This window comes from Micropterus salmoides, unplaced genomic scaffold (genome assembly GCF_014851395.1).
Source record: "Micropterus salmoides isolate LMB-PRFRI ecotype aquatic unplaced genomic scaffold, ASM1485139v1 Ms_hic_scaffold_2, whole genome shotgun sequence".
Lineage (NCBI taxonomy): Eukaryota > Metazoa > Chordata > Actinopteri > Centrarchiformes > Centrarchidae > Micropterus > Micropterus salmoides.
The window spans coordinates 47,624,051-47,639,207 of record NW_024041150.1 but is presented as its reverse complement, the minus strand read 5'-3'; the positions used below and the strand labels follow the sequence as shown (position 1 = coordinate 47,639,207).

The window sequence follows — 15,157 nt, the reverse complement described above, 5'->3', positions numbered from 1 at the left end:
AATCAATAACTTATTGATCTCATTCTTTCCATCCATGGAAATGATCTCCTGGATTATTCTGGTTTCCTGTTATGACGTCATTTCTGATCACCTGCTGAGCATTTTTACACTGAAATATTGGTCCTTTTATTTTTTAAAGTTACTTTGCTGGGCGCTGGATAAAAAAGCCAAAGCTGCAGGTTGCAAAGAGGTTGGAGAGTTTCTGACTGCATCAGTAATAATTTACAACACATTTGACTGCCATTTTGTTTTCAGAGCTTTGACCTCTGACCTGTAGCTACAGCACTGACCTTTGACCTTGAGCTTCACTTGTTTCTTCATCAGGATGTCTCCCTCCCTGCTGTAGACGGTGCAGGTGTAGGTGTCTCTGTCTTTGTCTGTGGGGTATTTCAGGGTCAGACTGAGGTCTCCAGGTCTCTGCAGGTTTCTCTTCATCTCTGTTCGGTCTCTGTAAAAACTGTGCTGTTCTTCAGGCTGGTCAGAGCCGTTCTCATATACGTGGACCTTCAGGTTGTATCTGTCCCTCCACTCCACTGTGACGCCTTCAGGCAGGTGAGCTGTGGTTTTGCAGGGCAGCAGGACAGACTCCACCTCTGAATCCACCTCCACCTTGTAGACTGAGAGGACAACAAAGCACAACATCAGCTGTACAGACAGCAGCAGGGACTTTTGACTAAGACCAGCAGGAGACTGCACATTAACACTGTGCTTAAGTCCCTTCATTGGCTTCTGATTGGTTTGACTTTTAAAAAATTTTAATCATTACTCAAAGAGCCTTGACAAGCTCCCTGTTACATCCAGGATGTAATTCATGCACACACCTCTGGTCGCTCTCTGAGGTCTTCAGGTCGAGACCTTTTAACTGTTCCCAGAAATAAGTTTTAAGACAAGAGGTGATTGTGATTTCTGTGTGGTGGCTCCAAGGCTTTGGAAGTCTCTCCCTTTAGGTTTGAGAGCCTTGGATTCTGGGGAAACGTTTAGAAAACCATGCTACACACAAAGGTCTTGATGCAGATTAATATCAGCGGGTTCAGTGTAAAAGCAAAGAGCTCTCTCAAGACTTTCACAGCCTTATTGTTGCAGAACATACTAAACTTCCACTAAATGACCAGCTGGTTCTCACAAGGTTTCTGACAGAGTGAAAAGAATTATCAGAAGAGTTGTCCAAGAGCCAAGCACCTGTAATGGGAATTCAAAACATATTGCAGGTGACCCTGGACTCAGGGAGACGAATCTGTGATGGGGCACTGAATCTGTGTAAACGTAACAGTCAAAATATCTCTGTTCTCTGTGTTATCCAGACTTCAGGGACAATGTGTCTCTGTGGGACGATAAAACTGGATAAATGAGTTCTGAGCTCTCCACTGAGCTCTCCTCACTCACTCGAGCATACATGTACACGGCGTATGTGTGTTGCTGTGAGTCCTTCTGCAGAAGACTTGAATAAAATTCACAGAAAGACAAGTGTTTGCCTGAGCTGTTTATTTGACAACCTTGGATTGCCAGTACAGACAACTTGTGGAGAGCTTCAGAAAGACCTGAAACTGGCAGGTACAATTGTTCCAAAGAAAACAATAACAAATGCACTGAGCCATCATGGCCTGTATGCACACTCACCACGCTAGACTCCCCTGCTGAAGAAAAAGCACGTAGCTCATTTTAAGTTTGCTGCACAACATTTGGACAATCAAGTGTGAAATACTGGGAGAATATAGTCTGGTCAGAAGAGAGTAATAATAATAAACACGATGTGTGGAGGACAAACGGCACTGCACATCACCCTAAAAACATCATGGAGTGGGCTGTTTTTCAGTTTAATGTATTGGCAAACTTCATATAATTATACCTGAAGAAAAGATTTACTCAGACATTCTTTATAAAAATCTGCTGCCTTTTACCAGGATGTTGATGATGAAGAAGAATCATCTGAGTTGAATTCAATTGAAAATCCCACCAGAGCAATGCATGGGACTAGTTTCTCCATACAGAAGGCGTCTTGAAGCTCATTACCAACAAAGGCTTTTGTACAAAGTATTAACTATATATTTCAGTAAGCGTCTTTAATACTTTTTCCCTGTGTCATTTCACATTATTACATGTAACTTAATTTCTTTTCTTTTGTTGCATGGATTTCTTGGGTTGTTACAACATCTGGTGAAAAATTCATATCAATAGCACCTTTAGAAACATGTTATCTGAGAAAAATGTTTTACTTATTTTACCATCTGTATAAATACAGTTTATTTACTTACTTACAGTGTTCCATCTAACAGTCTCTACAATCAACAGCACAACTGACTGTTTATTAAATCACTGAGTATTACTGTCAGATGGACTCAATCAAATCTTTATTAAAGTTAGATTAAATAAATGTCTGTTCAGTCACTATCTATCGTCTAATGAGGTAACTGGTCCACTGGCCACTGACTGAGTGCTTCTGACTGTCATGCAAATCCCAGCTGTGTGAGTCCCACAACAAGTGTTGGGCGCTCTTTTGTTTGAGCATTGCTTGTTTGTTTACTTTGCATTATTGTAAAGCATATATGTGCTGACCTCCTTTTGTTCTTTAGTGTTTTTTGAGCAGAGTGACTGTCCTTGGACAAGACTTTTTGTTGTCAGTACCTATATAGCCTCTTTTTGTTGTGTTTTCTTGAGTCAACTTGTTTAATTAAACCTCTGACTTTAACCAGAATTCAGTTGTCCTTTACCACCTTCATTTCAATCCCAAATCACTTGTTACTGCCTTACCTTAACGAACTGGGTCGTAACACCCACTGATCAAAGTACTGCAGTATTTAGATATCTGCAGTATTACCGAGTGAAAAACTGCAGTATTAAGTTGCTGCTAATGCAAAGTGAGCATTTCCTGCTGCTGTAGCTTCACCTTAAAAGCATCTAAGTGCTGAAACACCAGTAGACTTTTATTTTGAACTACACGGTAAAACAAATCCTAATTTAATGGAAAATAACATGCAGAACTTTGTAAAGTGACGGATGCTACCTTGTAAATTAACAATCTAACTATTAGTTTCCGTGAATTATCAATAATGACAAATTATAACATTTATTTCTCATTTTGTTATGGAAAAATTACTTTGTATAAATAATTATTTATACAGTTTGTATCTGTTTTTTTTAAATTACATACAAATGTATGCAAGAAATGACGATAAGAATCTGTAAATAAATTTGTAGCTCATTACAACTTTTTAAGGTAAGTCTTATTAATTGTATATGTGTTCTTTTACACTGAAATACTTAAATGGGCCTTAAAAACTTAAGTGTGGAAATGTATATGGTATATACTGTACTCTGTGTATGTGTGTTTAAATTAACATATTCTGTCTTTTCAAACAAGTCATCTTTTATAGTTGCCATGCTGAAACAGTGTTTCACCATGTTGCTTTGAGCATGATTGGTTAGTCATTCAGGAAACTGGCCAACGACATCTGTGTGCGCCTCTCGCTGGTCAAGTTTGAAAATATGGAATTGGTTGGTTTAGGTGTGTTGCTGCTGCTCCGCACTGTTAGTAATGGCTGTCACCTGGATAATCTGCCTGCCAAATTCTTATCAGGATCAAATTTAAGTTGTGTAATGTCAATGCAGATCAAAAGACAAGAATGGAAGAGGAAGGCTCACACGGGATCTGTTTGGTCAGATTGAACTCATGATGTCAGGTAAGTAAATATTTTCCCTGTAATTTTCTGTAACAACCTAATGTAAAATGGACTGTAACTAACATAGTTTAATACAGTGCATAGTGGATTAAATGATGCTTTAGGCAGATAAATGAATATTTTTTTTCATTGGGTTAACAAAGTTAGTTGAAATTCAAATTTTTTCTTTGTTTTTTTACATATAATTTAGCTGTTAGTGCAAAACCTAACCCCAGAGGGCATATGGCTGTCTATCTTGACATTTTGTTAATTGCATTAGTTGTTACGAACTTGTCAGCCAATCAGAAAAGGTAGAGAGGCGGGATGTAAAGAAACCCTGTAGTGACTTCACAGGATAACACGTGACAGAGACCTGGCCAGCCGTTACACATAAGCAGCCTGAGAGTAACTTATGTCCATAAAGAGTTTTATCCACCGGGTAACGGACATATTGTAGAAGGTGAAAAGCTCTCTCTGTGTGTTTTGTAGTGTTTCATCAAGCTGTAGTGTGATGCTAATCGCTGTTAGCATCTATTTCAATGCAGTATCAGGACTTTACTGTGTGTTGCTAGTATGGAATTAGTGTTGTCAGCAAGTGTAAAGCTCAAACAAACTTGGCATGAGAAGTAAATGAACACTGCACTGAGTGAAGTGACTGAGCAAACTGTCATGTTCACTCATTAGCCAGAGAGGACCAGGTTAGCCTGTAACTCCAGTCACCGTCCCCTCGTCATGCATCGCCCAGTTCATCATTCTTCACTCACAGATGACAACTCAGGATTTGTGAGAAGGTAACCAATGCACATGCTATTTCATTTGGTAGATAGCACTAGCAAGGTACAGACCATTTAAATAGAGTTTCATTAGACATGGTAAAAAACCTACTTTCTAAAGAATTTTGTCAGTAAATCGTTTTGTGTCCTTTCTTTCCTTATTTTTCCCCAGATGCACCAAGGATCCAGCTGATCCAGCTGCAATTTGGAGTAGGATTGTTCTGTATCTGAGTTGCACTGTCACATCTGGCGAAGATTCATTGACCTTTTGTGGTATGTTTTGATTTTACTTATTAATATACTGTATAGATGAATTAAGAAAGTGTAATTGTTTGTCCACATGTTTTATCAGAACTTTATGGAGCCCCCAGATTCAGGAGAGTATTGTGGAAAACGATATAAAAAATATAATCTAAAAAACAAAAGACAGACAAATAACAACCACCTCAACAGCACAATGTGTTGCTTTCTCCATCTGTTTCTAAGGTGAAATCTCACAGACAAGCTAGACACATTGAGAAGTGACACTTTTTCAATTCCTCCTGGAGGCTCTGAAGAACTGCTTGTGGATGATCGGTTAATATTGTTCATATAATTGTTATAGAATCAATGTACTTTATTTGTATTATTTCCAACCCCGCTTTTTTGAAACAGTGACAATAGATGTGTCAACTTATTTTGTATTTGTGAGGATTTTTTCTGTTGAGGATATTTCAAAGTAATCTTAAAGTTTATATTTTATCACAATATGAAGAATCTCTTTTACTGCAGTGGTGCAAGTGCAGTAGTTTAATATTAAATGTTTTAGTTAAGGTTTGTACTGTAATTCTATAAAAACTGAAATGACTTGAAATGAAATGAGAAGCTGATTTTAAAATCTTGAACAATGACTTTTATTGAAGGTGTTAGTTCGTAATAATTCAGGAAAAATCTGTAAAATAACAGTCTTTTCTCTGTAAAACCTTTAATGAAAATATCTGTAAATTTACTGGGCCCTGCCGTTCACAGACTAAAGAAATCTTCATCCCTTCAAAGTGACGAGAAGCTGCTGAGATTTTACTGAGAATCCACAAACAGCTGCTCAGACAAACCAGAGGTCAGGACAGAAACAGCCTTTTTTATAGAGAATGTGAAGATGACGTTGCGCCGTGTTGCATCATGGGTACTCCGACATATTGAAAGGATTGTGCTCGATCCTGCTGTATTTCTGTATGAGCTGGAGGCTGTGTTTTGATTTTCTGTCATGATTCTAAAAAACGTTCAGGGAGGAAACTGGAGACTTTCAGCTTTCCTTCTTGGAAGAAACACGAAGGTTAACTAGAAGACGCGCGTGTTGTGACGATATATGCTGCCCTACCGAAAAATGCTGTGTTCCCATATCCAATCCCATAAAGGTATAACACACAGTACAGGCCAACTCCCAGTATGACGACAACATCTGTTTTCAAGGGCAGCGTATTCTGATTAACTAAACTCCCCGATCAAATAATGCTCCCACTACAGAATCATTTTATATTGCACCACTACTCACTCCATGTGTACTGTAAGGAGATGCATGTTGAAATACTACAACATCTTTATTTAAGATTTCAGGAGTAGCCTATTCAGATAGACTTAACTGTAATTGTATTGGATATTGCTCATGATCAGCCACTGTCTCAACGGTAAGGGTACACAGATTTATGGGCGTGGAAGTGGGTCACGCTTAATGGTCATGTGCATGCAGAACTGCTAAGTAGCACAACTCAATAGGTAGCACACATCGACAGAACACCTGTTCTGCAGCAACAACATTCCTGCATCAGGGATAGTTTGTTCTCTGCATTTCCAGTTTGAGTTCTCTGGTCTCTAACTTTGACTGCCTTTCAGTTTGGTTTTAGATTCAGTAATGTGAAGTTGTTGCATTTAATGAGTAGAAAAAAGTTGAATACCATTGTCTACATTCTACATACTTTGTCATGTTCCCAGCTAACATTACTGTCCTCAGGGACTTGTGGATTTATGGCTCCATTAACGCCGGCGATTATACTATTTCTTAATTTTATTACAGATCAAAACAGTCAAATTTCCTACATTTTAAAATTAATAAGTAGCTAAACTGTAGAAAACGCTCATCCCGTGCACTCTCTCCCTGGACCCCCGTCCGACTAAACTATTCCTGGATTGTGCTCTTTACATTACATTTATTCATTTAAGTTTATCCAAAGCAACTTACAATTGCTATACATGTCAGAGGTTGCATGCCTCTGGAGCAACTTTAATGCCCCACACTACTCTGAAACAGAATTAAAACGAATATGATCTCTGTTTACATCAGCTTTTTAGCTGCATTTTGGAGTTGATCCTTGTCTACATTAAAATGACTGAAAACGCACAGCTAGGGCCCATTCAGGTACACTGGGCATGCGCGTGCCAGTGTAAACATGAAGCAGATAGTCTATTCCATAGTTACAGAAGATTTGGCGAAGGAATAAATAAATACAGACGAAGCATCAGACCAGTGTTTGTTTTTTTTTTTGCATGCACCAATGACGAGCTGGGACTGTTACTGAATGTAACAGGGAGTGTGGTGGCGGTCGTTGCTAAGTAAACGGCAACAAGCACATTACAAGTGTACAAGTATACAAGATATAATATTTTAATAACAATACGATATCAAAAACCTGGTCAGTAGCATCGTGTTTCTTCTTTGCAAGACCCAATCAGAGAGCCGAGTGTGAGTAACCGCGTCATCGTTTCTAGGTCCTCCGTTTTGGCCCGTCTTCACTAAAACACCCTCTGAAGTTTTGAAATGCAAAACGGGGTCGGCAGTGTTTCCAAACTTCTCCGTTTTAGGTCTTCGTCGTTATAGTCTGGACGGGAGGTGCAAACTTAGCAGAAGGTCTCCGTTTTAATTCGAAAACACAGTAGTGTGGACGGGGCCTAAGTGTCTTGCTCAGGGACATAACTGTGGATGGGTCACAGTGGGGGATTGAACCCGGGTCTCTCACACCGAAGTCATAGTCTTATTCATTGTGCCATTTGCTGTTAATTACTATGAAGTTTCGAAGCTCAAAAAATGAAATTCGGGCTAGCCCTAATATTAAGAACTTGAGAAGAGCGGCTGTGGAGAATGGAAAACTTTTGTTTCCTTGTGACTTCAGTATCACTGAAACACATGTGGGACTATTTTCTACATCTACAGGTTCCACTGTCACAGGTGTTCAGCTGTTCTGCTCCAATTACACCTTCATATGCTGTAGTGTGACATACCTGACATGAAATAGTGCCGGAAATGTACCAGAAGACCCCCAGCAACAAGACCAACAACCAGGAGAACCAGGAGAACCAGGAGAACTTTGGCCCAGGATGGAAATCGTTCTGTGGGAACCAGAAACATCAAGAACATGACCTCTGACCTCTGACCTGTATCTACAGCAGGTGTTAGGGTTTGTTGCTGACCTTTGACCTGCAGCTGTATCTCTCTCACTCTCCGTTGTCGTCCTAACCATCTGACGGTGCAGGTGTAGCTGCCGCTGTCAGAGAGCTGGAGTTTTGTCAGGTTGAGGCTGAGGTCTCCAGTTTCCAGAGCGTCAGTCATCATGGATGTTCGGCCGCTGTAAAGCTGGTTTTGGTCTTTAAGTTCATCACCTTCCTGCTGACGCTGGTGGACGGTTGGAGGATTGAGATCGTAGCGGATCCACACCACTGTGGGGTCTTTCAGGTCAAAGGTGTGATACTCACAGGGCAGCAGGACAAACTCCTCCCCCTCATACAGCTCCACAGATAAGGCATGCTGGGAAACTGTGAGGTCACACAGACAGAGAGGTTCAATCACAGCATCACTGACCTCTGACCTATATCTACAGCAGGTGTTAATGTGTTGCTGACCTTTGACCTTCAACTGTATGTTTCTCACTCTCCGTTGTCTCTTTTGTCCTCCTAACTCTCTGACGGTGCAGGTGTAACTGCCGTTGTCAGAGAGCTGGAGTTTCGTCAGAGTGAGGCTGAGGTCTCCAGTTTCCAGAGCGTCAGTCATCATGGATGTTCGGCCGCTGTAAAGCTGGTTTTGGTCTTTAAGTTCATCACCTTCCTGCTGACGCTGGTGGACGGTTGGAGGATTGAGATCGTAGCGGCTCCACACCACTGTGGGGTTGTCCATGTCAAAAGTCTGATACCCACAGGGCAGCAGGACAAACTCCTCCCCCTCAAACAGCTCCACAGCTAAGGCATGGTGGGAAACTTTGAGGTCACACAGACAGAGAGGTTGAATCATATTTCATGTCTTATTCTATGGGGGTAAATCAATCACATTCGCAATTATTAATTTTATTTATCCCAAAGCGACTTCACACACTTCAGAGGTCGCACGCCTCTGGAGCAACTAGGGGTTAAGCGTCTTGCTCAGGTACACAATGGTCGATGGGTCACAGTGGGAATTGAACCCGGGTCTCTCACAACAAAGGTGTCTTATAAACTGTGCCGTCACCACCACCATGTCAATCTAATTCAATGAAAATGTAGAGTCACACATAGATATAAAAATTTGCTAAACACAAATTACAATCTACAATTATATTCAAAATCCACAAACAAACTCTTCATGATCCACAAATAGGAATCATCAACTTGTGTATGTAACAAAACCAAAAAATTATTTTTACTGTTTTACCAATTTCTACGAACTCTTAACTATTTGCAAGATAACATGAATACAAATTAAATTACCTTACATTTATTCATTTAGCTGACGCTTTTATCCAAAGCTACTTACAATTGCTATACATGTCAGAGGTCGCACGCCTCTAGAGCAATTAGGGGTTAAGTGTCTTGCTCAGGGACACAATGGTGGATGTGTCACAATGGGGGATTGAACCCGGGTCTCTCACACCAAAGGCATAGTCACACTGTTGTATTATGATGATTAGTCATTCAGCTGACGCTTTTATAAAAAAAGACTTAAAATTGCAATAGCATAGCATATAGTTGGGAGCATGAAATTGTCCAAATTGTCTTGGTATGTTGGAGCATTAACAATTCCTTTCACTGGAATTAAAGGGCCTAGCCCAACCCGAGACAAAACCCCACATCATAATCCCCCATGAAGGCCACACAACATTTGGAGGTCTGTAGCTGCTGACTCCGCAGAAAGTTAGGGACTTTTTGGGTTGGTGTGCCTCAGCATCCGCTGACCCTGCTGTGTGATTTTATGAGGCCTACCACTTGTGGCAGAGTTTCAGTTGTTCCCATCACTTCCACTTTGTTATAATACCACTAACAGATTACCGTGGAATATTTAGTAGTGAGGAAATTTCACGAATGGACTTGCACAGTTGGTAACCTATCACCGTACAACACTTGAATTCACTAAGCTCCTGAGAGCGACCCATTCTTTTACAAATGTTTGTAGAAGCAGTCAGGATGACTACATGCTTGATTTTACACACCTTTGGACATAGAAGTGATTGGAACACCGGAATTCAGTGATTCGAAGGGGTGTCCCAATACATTTGGCCTCTGGAGCAACTACGAGTTCAATGTCTTGCCCAGGGACACGTTGTATCCAGCGTTTTCTGGCATTTTATCACGTTTTCATGTTTTGTTGAGATGCTAATGTCAACACTGTTCCAGCTAGTATGCCTCTAGCTCATGTTGGAATTTTAAGGTCACGTAAACAGACTCTGTTATGACTGGAACAACCATTTGCCCCAAACTCAAGTAGGGTTTCCTAGCTATTGGAGCTGAGTGTCTCTGGTTTCACCAAGAACCATTGCAGGTTTCCCTCCTGACTTATCAAATACCTCTGGATTTCCTTTGAGAACACAGGCGGAAGTGGATAGTGAAGTGAAGGAAAAGAGGGTCTGTTTCTCAATACAGAATTTACCAAGTTTGGACTCCTGTACTTCAAAAATGGGACTTGGCAAGTCCGGCTTGGGAGTACAAACTTCCAGAAACGGGAGCACGCAGTCCGTCATCCAGTAATTGGAAAGACAGCCGGACCCGTTAGTGGGCAGGACCTCACATCTCCGAAAAGTTTGTAGCAAATTTTCAAATCAGCTCTGTCTTTAGAAATCAACCACACATTTGGAGTTTAAACAACTATATTACCGCATAAAAAAATACTGCACTCTGTGACAGAATAACAGCAGTATTGTAACTTACAGTTGCTAGACTTCTCCTCAACCATTTCTGCTTGTTAGTGCAAAATGCATTCTGGGATACTTGGCTATCCGAAGTCCACACAAGTCACCACCCAATGCAGGCTCGGTATAACGGGCAGAGCAAGAACACATCCAGATATTTGACTGAATTGTTGGGCAAGTAAGTTTGCAGCAGTGAGTTAATATTTTACTCTATTTTCTTACTCTTGATGTGCTATCACTTTGCACTTCACTGAGCATTCCACTAGAATCTGGCTGAGCGAGCTCAAACAACTGGGTGTGTTGTCCCTCCTTCTGAAACCAACCTTTTGTCTTTGTAATTTGGAGGGCGATCTCAGCTGGGTGCAATCAGTCTTAATGCACAACACCTGTATGCAATTAGACTCATACTACTTCTATGAAACCTATAAACTGAAGCATTAGCATAAGCGTCGGCTCCCTGTGTGAAGACCTACTTGGGTGAAGACCTGCGAGTCTACCTGCGCGAGTCTACTTGGGTAAAGACCAACGAGTCTACCTGTGTGACCTAGAACCATGTCATTCTATAATGACAGAATTAGCAGTGCCATTGACTCAAGGAAATTATTTTCCACTTTCAAAGCACTACTAAATCCTCCTCCACCTCCACCACCCACAGACTTGTCTGCTGATACCTTTGTGATGGCTATAACAAGCCAATTCTCTAAATCACTCAAAATCAACCATTCTATTCCTGGCCTGGTCAGCACCCACTGTGTGAACAGGGCACCGGAAAACGGGAAATGGTGCAAAAGGCTCAACCCAAGGCTAACATGTAGCAGTCCTATACATCTTTTCCTCTGGCACTTTACTATCCTCGTTTACTCTTCTCACGGAGAGCGAAGTATCAGAACTCCTGACCCATAGCCGTCCAACTACATGCCCACTGGACCCGATTCCTTCGAATCTCCTCCAAGCCATATCTAACCGGCAATCACTCATGTGATAAATACTTGTCTGGCTTCAGGAACTTTCCCAACCACTTTCAAAAGGGCTCTCGTTACACCCTTGCTTAAAAAGCCCTCACTCGACCCAACTCAAGTTGAGAACTATCGGCCAGTTTCTCTTCTACCATTTTTATCCAAAACTATCGAACGGGCAGTCTTCATACAGGTCTCAAAATTCCTTTCATGGAAGGACCTCCTAGATCCATATCAGTCTGGTTTTAAGAGTGCCCACTCTACTGAAACAGTTCTTTTGTCTGTAACAGAAGCCCTAAGGTCAGCTTAAGCTACAGCCCAATCCTCAGTTCTTATCCTGCTTGACCCATCAGCTGCCTTTCATACCGTCAATCACAGGATCCTGCTATCTGCACTCTCATCAATGGACATCTCGAGTAAAGTACTCCTGTGGTTTGAATCCAACATCTCGGGGCGTTCCTACAATGTTTTGAGGCAAGGACAATTATCCTCCTCCCACTGCCTCTCCACAGGGGTGCCCCAAGGCTCAGTGCTAGGGCCCCTTCTCTTCTCAATTTACACCACCTCACTGGGGCCAATCATTCACTCGCACGGCTTCTTTTATCACTGCTACGCAGATGATACGCAGCTCTACCTATCCTTCCCGCCAGACGACTCCACAGTCTCGGCGTAGATCACGGACTGTCTCTCAGACATATGTGCATGGATGAAGGCTTGCCACCTTCAGCTAAACCTCTATAAGACTGAACTCTTGGTCATTTCAGCCAAGCAATTTATCCACCATAACATTAAACTACAAATTGACTCCTCAACCATCACTCCAACCAGGGTGGTGAGAAACTTGGGTGTCCATTTCAGACCATGTTGCTGCTGTCTCTCAACCGTGCCGCTTTGCTCTATACAACATCAGAAAAATAAGGCCCTACCTCACTAAGTATACCACCCAGCTTCTGGTACAGGCCATGGTTATCACTAGCCTTGACTATTACAGACTTCCAGCTTGTGCAGTGAAACCCCTACAAATGGTTCAGAATGCAGCATCTGGTTTTTGATCAGCCCAAAAGGACTCATGTCACTCCATTACTCAGTGACCTCCACTGACTCCCTATGGCCTCCAGAATCAGATTCAAGTCACTAATGCTTGTATACAGAGTGACTTACTGACTACCTAAACTCCATAATAAAAGTTTACGTTCCTTCTTGGCCACTATGCTTGTCCAACGAACGCCGCCTGGCTGTGCCATTGCTTCACACAAAGCAATCCCAGTCCCGGCTGTTCTTATCTGTGACACCACGATGGTGGAACGAGCTACCACACGCCATCAGAGCAGGGGCGTCCTTCTCTAATTTCAAGAAGCTCTTGAAAACTCATCTCTTCCGAGAACACTTCTTCTTATAACACCTCTAACTCCTAACCTCCTAACTACAGTGCCTTGCGAAAGTATTCGGCCCCCTTGAACTTTTCGACCTTTTGCCACATTTCAGGCTTCAAACATAAAGATATAAAACTGTAATTTTTTGTGAAGAATCAACAACAAGTGGGACACAATTATGAAGTGGAACAAAATTTATTGGATATTTCAAACCTTTTTAACAAATAAAAAACTGAAAAATTGGGCGTGCAAAATTATTCAGCCCCTTTACTTTCAGTGCAGCAAACTCTCTCCAGAAGTGGTCTGGTCCTGCTTTTCTTCAGCAGGGACAGGGAAGATGGCTAAAATTGATGGGAAGATGGATGGAGCCAAATACAGGACCATTCTGGAAGAAAACCTGATGGAGTCTGCAAAAGACCTGAGACTGGGACAGAGATCCAGAACATAAAGCAAAATCTACACTGGAATGGTTCACAAATAAACATATCCAGGTGTTAGAATGGCCAAGTCAAAGTCCAGACCTGAATCCAATCCAGAATCTGTGGAAAGAACTGAAAACTGCTGTTCACAAACGCTCTCCATCCAACCTCACTGAGCTCGAGCTGTTTTGCAAGGAGGAATGGGCAAAAATTTCAGTCTCTCGATGTGCAAAACTGATAGAGACGTACTTCAAGCGACTTACAGCTGTAATCGCAACAAAAGGTGGCGCTATAAAGTATTAACTTAAGGGGGCTGAATAATTTTGCACGCCAAATTTTTCAGTTTTTTATTTGTTAAAAAAGTTTGAAATATCCAATAAATTTCATTCCACTTCATAATTGTGTCCCACTTGTTGTTGATTCTTCACAAAAAATTACAGTTTTATATCTTTATGTTTGAAGCCTGAAATGTGGCAAAAGGTCAAAGTTCAAGGGGAACGAATACTTTCGCAAAGCACTGTATGCTCTTCTTCCTCTATCCCTTCAAAATGATTTTGTATTGATTGAAATTTTTTTAAAACTCTTACTTCTTTCTCTAGGTATTTACCCAATTGATGTGATATGTGCTATGAGCTCTTACTAGTATTTATTGTCAGTTGTTCCTAGATTGTAAGTCACTTTGGATAAAAGCATCTGCTAAAATGAGTAAATGTAATGTACTTGGCTAGATGCCGACATTTGAATTGGAGCAGTACTTGGGCTGCAACTGATGATCTTTGACAAGTCCACAAGTACAGACAAGAACGCAGACTGAGAAACAGCTACTGTCTAGAGAAGGAAAACGGAAAAGACTGAGGAAAAGGAGCAGCTTACCTGCCATCAAACTGTCAAACATCTGATCAAACATCTTGACACACTCAAGCGGTTCCACCGTGACTACCAACAAACCAGTCTGTTTTACAGAGATGCAAGGAAAAAAAGGAGCCAGAGTACAAGTTATATTAAAGGCTCGTGCAGACTACACGACTTTCAGCGTCGGCTGATGGCCGTGCCATTCGCACAACTTGACAGCATTTTTGAAGTCTTGTGTGTTCACACTATGTGACTGATCGTTGACAGGGGGTCACACACACACACACACACTACAAGAGCTGACAGCTGTGTCACCCGATGCTGGTCTCCAAACCACATTTTGTCAAGAAAACACGTGAAATATCAAACGGGAAAAGAGCGATCCTACACACGAAACAGCCGTTGTTTGTTATTATAAACCACCAATTATAGAGACAAAGAATCTGGATGAAAGGATGGATTAGCACACGCAGGTAGCAGGGATCGTCAGAGCAACAGAGAGAGCTGGAGGTGAGTTAAAGGTGCAGCTCCCCAACACGCAGTTAACTCCTGACTCCTGAGGTCACAACTCACGGCCCAAAAAGGAGAACAACAAACGCACGTGGTCACATTTTCAGCTGAGGACTGCAGCTTACTTTGGCTTCAACTCAACAATCAATCATGATTTCAGTTAAATGCTAGTTAACTGAAAGTTACTGTTACCTTGTCTGTGGTCCGCTGGCAGAACACCGACTGCTTTCTGGTCAGGTGCCGTCATGCTGTTGCCAAGGCGACATAAGTTTCGTTTTACGGTGGACGGACTGTAACATTACAGTGTTGTTGTTTTCTTTAGCTTGAAATAATCCCATACTTTGGACACCTTCTTCTTTGTCCCTCATTATTTTCTCTCTCTTCCTCCACTTTGCAAACAGCTCCATTATAATCATGTCGTGTTCACAGCGTAAGCGCGATGTGCGACAGTAATAAATGTTCCTGCGAAACTCTGTGCTGTATAGTTACATGGATT

At 41.5% G+C, this 15,157-nt stretch overlaps 2 protein-coding genes across 2 annotated transcripts in view; one reads left to right on the top strand and one right to left on the bottom strand.

Annotated features, from left to right (window-relative positions):
• Positions 1-15,157, bottom strand: part of LOC119911829 — a 113,169-nt gene that overhangs the window by 9,982 nt on the left and 88,030 nt on the right. Inside the window, exons 2-5 of the mRNA XM_038730780.1 lie at positions 8,300-8,650; positions 7,871-8,212; positions 7,682-7,789; positions 291-617 (exon numbers count right to left, since the gene is read on the bottom strand). Of these exons, the coding sequence (XP_038586708.1) occupies positions 291-617; positions 7,682-7,789; positions 7,871-8,212; positions 8,300-8,650 (1,128 nt within the window). The remainder of the gene's footprint in view (positions 1-290; positions 618-7,681; positions 7,790-7,870; positions 8,213-8,299; positions 8,651-15,157) is intronic.
• Positions 1-15,157, top strand: part of LOC119911835 (G2/M phase-specific E3 ubiquitin-protein ligase-like) — a 114,940-nt gene that overhangs the window by 21,722 nt on the left and 78,061 nt on the right. The gene's annotated exons all lie outside the window — the stretch shown is intronic.